The sequence below is a fragment of the Octodon degus genome, unplaced genomic scaffold (genome assembly GCF_000260255.1).
Source record: "Octodon degus isolate 3935 unplaced genomic scaffold, OctDeg1.0 scaffold00054, whole genome shotgun sequence".
Taxonomy (NCBI): Eukaryota; Metazoa; Chordata; class Mammalia; order Rodentia; family Octodontidae; genus Octodon; species Octodon degus.
The window spans coordinates 11,092,587-11,096,837 of NW_004524630.1; the positions used below are offsets into that span (position 1 = coordinate 11,092,587).

Here is a 4,251-nt window from a genome sequence, read left to right on the forward strand (position 1 = left end):
TCACCAGCCCCAGAGTCTTATTTTTCAGCAGATTGATTTCAGTGCCCAGGTTGTCCAGATTGGGCAGTTGTTAGGTGTGAAAGCTGGCTCCTGGCACCACGGGGTAGCCCACGCTCTTTTCAAGAGAAGTGTGCCCAAGCCCAGGAACTGGCCTTCCACGCTCCTGTCAGGGGACAGTGCTGCTTAAAACAAGACAGCAATCACACTCGATGGTCTAGAAACTTAATGTTTTATATAATTCAAAGGAGAGTTGTAATATTTCTGTTGAGCAATGTGTGTTCTTCCCAATTTTAATCAGGTAAGAATGAATGCTCTTCTGACTGATTTTTCTTTCTTGCTGATAGATGAGACCAAGAACATCTGGGAAGTGTCAGCACTTTCCCAGGCTGCGCAGAAAGGGTTCGGTAATGTTGTACTGAAGCATCTGAAAAAAACCAAGAGTCTTCATTCCGTAAGAAACCTTTTACATTCCCTTCACCTTAAGTGATACAACGTTCTTGTTCACAGTAGAACTCCTCATTTAAAGTGTGGCTGCGTACAAATTAGGGTGCAGTACAGAAATAATTTTCATCTATTTTTAGCAATCAAAATATAAACTACGTTAATGTTTACCTTATGGTCTTGATCTTGCTTGCCTGCTTATCACTAGTTGTATTTAGTGAGGGGGGCGTGGTGACACACACCTCTGTCGTCCCGTGCCCCCCCCCCCCACTCTGGGAGCCTGAGGCAGGAGTAGGTGTGAGCCCAGCTTGAACTGAGCTTGGTGGGACCTTGTCGCAAAAGTAAATAAATAAATACATGGAAAGGGCTTGGGATGCAGCTCTGTGTGGGTGCCCTGGACTCAGTTCCCCGGGAGTAGTGAATGAATGCATGCATAAAAAAAGAAAGAGAAGTATTTAGTGACTAATGAAGGGCAATATACTTCAAGTTCAATAAGTGAGTTGGAATATTATCATGGGTATATAACATTGATTCATTTTTTATACCCTCCTCATCCCCCAAGACAGGGTGGTGATGCTCCTGCCTCAGCCTCCCAAGTGCTGGGGTCCCAGGTGTGTGCCCCACATCTGGCCTGATTCATTCCTAAGTACATCTTTTGTTGAGTTCATTGTATCCTAGGGGTGTGTGTGTGTGTGTGTGTGTGTGTGTGTATACATGTGCTTCTGGTGATTGCTTGACTGGTTTTGGGATGAGGTGTCATGAAAAATGATTTAAATGAAGAAAATTAATTCATTTTGTGGGAAGTATTTTTGTTATTCTCTCTTTAATGAGGGACTGGCAAGGTAGCTCAGCACACTGTAGCACCGGCTTAGGCAGGTGCAGGGACCCCCGGCACCACCTGCTGCACAGCCCTGCCCCCAGGCTTGGCTGAGCTGGCCAGAGCCCAGGCATGGTGGTGCACGCCTGTAATCCTAAAGCTGGGGAGGCTGAAAGCAGGAGGATCAGCAGGAGTCTGAGCTGCGTGGTGAGACCGTGCAACACCAAATTGATTAAAAAAAGAAGAAGATTTATTTAGGTAAAGAAAACAGGAAGAAAAGACAGATGATAGCTACTCTGGATAACTAGGAAGGGAAAAAGTGTGTGTGTGTTTTTTTTTTTTTTTGAGGAACAAGGGATTGAACTCTGGCCCTTGTGCTTGCCAGGCAAACACTTATTTTACTGAGCCATCTCCCCGGCCCCAGGAAAAGTATTTTTGGTATGAAGTAAAAGTTAACATTTGAAAACTAAAATTGAAAAGTGATAGTAAACATGCCAGGGTAAGTTCTGTCTGTCTGTCTGTCTGTCTGTCTGTCTGTCTCTGTCTGTCTCTCTCTCTCTCTCTCTCTCTCTCTCTCTCTATTTTGCCAGCTTCTGATAGACTTTCATAAAACTAGAAATGGCAGTGTGAATTTTGTAGTAATTTTATTATATATAAATGAAGTGGGCTGAATTATTTGAGCAATATCTCAAGTCTTGTAAGTACAGTTTCTGTGCAAGTGTGTGCTGCCTAAGCCATGGAACAGTGGTTCTCAAATTGTGTATCCCTGGGCTCCGGGGGTAAAGGCAAAGGTTTTCTTTCACTCTGTTGTGCTGCACACAGTTTCATATTCAAACAGGAGGCGTGGAGAAGGCAGGAAGCAGCCGAAATGGATGCTCTTGGGCGGCATTTTTACTTGGAAGAACAATTAACAGACATACTGCTTACTCAGGGTTGCTATTTGGCAGGCATTTTCTCTGAACGCATGCAGTGAACCTGTTACTTCAAGGAAAACATCTGAAACACATTTGCCAATGATAATAGTTAAGGCTTTAATCTGATGTAAAAATTAAAATTAGGGAAAACCTGGAACAGTCACAGCAACTTTGATAGCTTCTCAAATATTTTCCCTGTGAGGTCGACAGTGATGCTAACAAATGTTGGCTTTTGCATAAACGGTGCAGTGTGTTGACATTTGGGGGTCTGCCTAATCTGGAGACGTGGCGGGTGCAGGTGGGCAAGACGTGATGTTGCCGCGTCACACAGAGGTTAAGAAAACTATTCAAACGGCAAGGTAACCTGGTCAATTTCAACATAGTAGAGCAGTATATAAAGTTTAATGGTAAAGCTTCAGGTTCCGCATTGTAAATAATCTTTCAGAGGCTAGGAGCTCAATTTTGGAATAGTGTCAAAAAGTTATTTTAAAAGACTGAACACGCTCTTCCCTCTCCCTGCTACATATCTGTTGAACCCTGCACCTAATATCCCATGATGGGCCAGACTGGAAAGGGATCTGCACTAATATGAAACACGGCCACCTTTCCAAGCCTTTTGTTAGGATAACTTAATTTTCACAAAATTGTACGTGAAATTTGTTAGCATGTAGTTTGTTCAGTATTTTTAATAACTGTAAATAATTTTAAAGGTGTTACTTTTCATCCAATAAATATTGATGAGCACAACTAATATAAAGGAGCTCTCTGGGGAGTCCCTGGTATTTAATGATTGTAAAGGCTCTTCCCCAAAAGTTTGGAACTGCTGGTCTAGGAAATAGATATCCAGCTGTGAAACTTGAAGAGGAACAACTTCTTTCAGAAATTAGCAATAAAATGAATGGCATTTCTGTGCAGGTAGACATTTACAGTAGGGAGCGTGGTAAAGTATTTTTTATCCCTCTGCTCTTTAATGTTTAACTGAGTTACTCACGTATACAATTGTATACATTTGCAGAATGAAGCAGTATCCTTAGAAGAAATAAGAATCAAGGTAGTGCACATGCTTGGATCTCTAGGAGGACAAATAAACAAAGACCTCGTAACAGGTAAGCTGTTTCTCTTAACCAAACTGATCTTCATAGCTGTCTTTGTATTGTAATTTGGATGTATGAAGACCACGCTGTTTTCTGATGCTTGTTACTGTGCGTGAGTTACGTATTTTCAAATGTTAGAGAAGGATATTTTACTTCGTAAAGCACTTTGGCTGTACTTGTGCAGTTGGTCACATTCAGTACCCTAAGAGCACATGTTGGACATGGAGTTTTGTTAAGCATGTCTTCCACTTTGAAACAGTGCTGATTTGACATTCTTTTCTGTATTAAACTTTGTACCAAGGAATTTAAACTTTATAAAGCTCAGTATTTTTAATATGTGTATTTAAAAAATTGTTTTATGAGAATTAACAATTTTGGTTAGTATAAGTTCATTTGTTGTTGTTTTTGAAATTTGATATTAAAAAAATACTGGTAAGTCTTGGTTATATAGGAAAGTAAAAAGAAAGCATTTTAAAAAGGAGAATTTTAGTATAAATATTGTTTTTATCATTTTTTTTAGAAAGATCCCTTAAATAATTCTCACTGAATTTAAATATTCCAGACTGTTAGACTTGTCTGAAGATAATTTTACTTAAGTTAAATTCAGAAATAGTTTATCAGTGTTAACATTATAATGACATATATAAAGCGGACTAAAAGGAATGATGAATAAGGTGCTTTTGTTTATTTCTTAATGAAGTATTGGTCCATTTTAGAACTGCACCATGGTCACATTCATCACAGGGACTCTGTACTGTCCATGCTCTACCTTAGTTTCTCTTTTTCCCCCTATTTCCCTCTCCTATCGTCAACCCCTTTTCTGCTCCTTATTGACAAAGCCTTGTTTCCATTTAATCTTTTTCTCCCACCTTTTGTTTTCCTTTTCTTCTCCTAGTTTCCTTTCCCTTTGAACAGTTACTTCCTATTTCACAATATTTATTACACATTTTGGTTCTTATTTACTTTATTTGCTTTATATATTTTG

General features: G+C 39.7%; 1 protein-coding gene across 1 annotated transcript in view; it reads left to right on the forward strand.

Moving 5' to 3' along the window:
- The window catches only part of Prkdc (protein kinase, DNA-activated, catalytic polypeptide), a 188,415-nt gene that overhangs the window by 32,455 nt on the left and 151,709 nt on the right, over positions 1–4,251 (forward strand). Inside the window, exons 22-23 of the mRNA XM_023717692.1 lie at positions 345–451; positions 3,188–3,327. Coding sequence (XP_023573460.1) covers positions 345–451; positions 3,188–3,327 — 247 coding nt within the window. The remainder of the gene's footprint in view (positions 1–344; positions 452–3,187; positions 3,328–4,251) is intronic.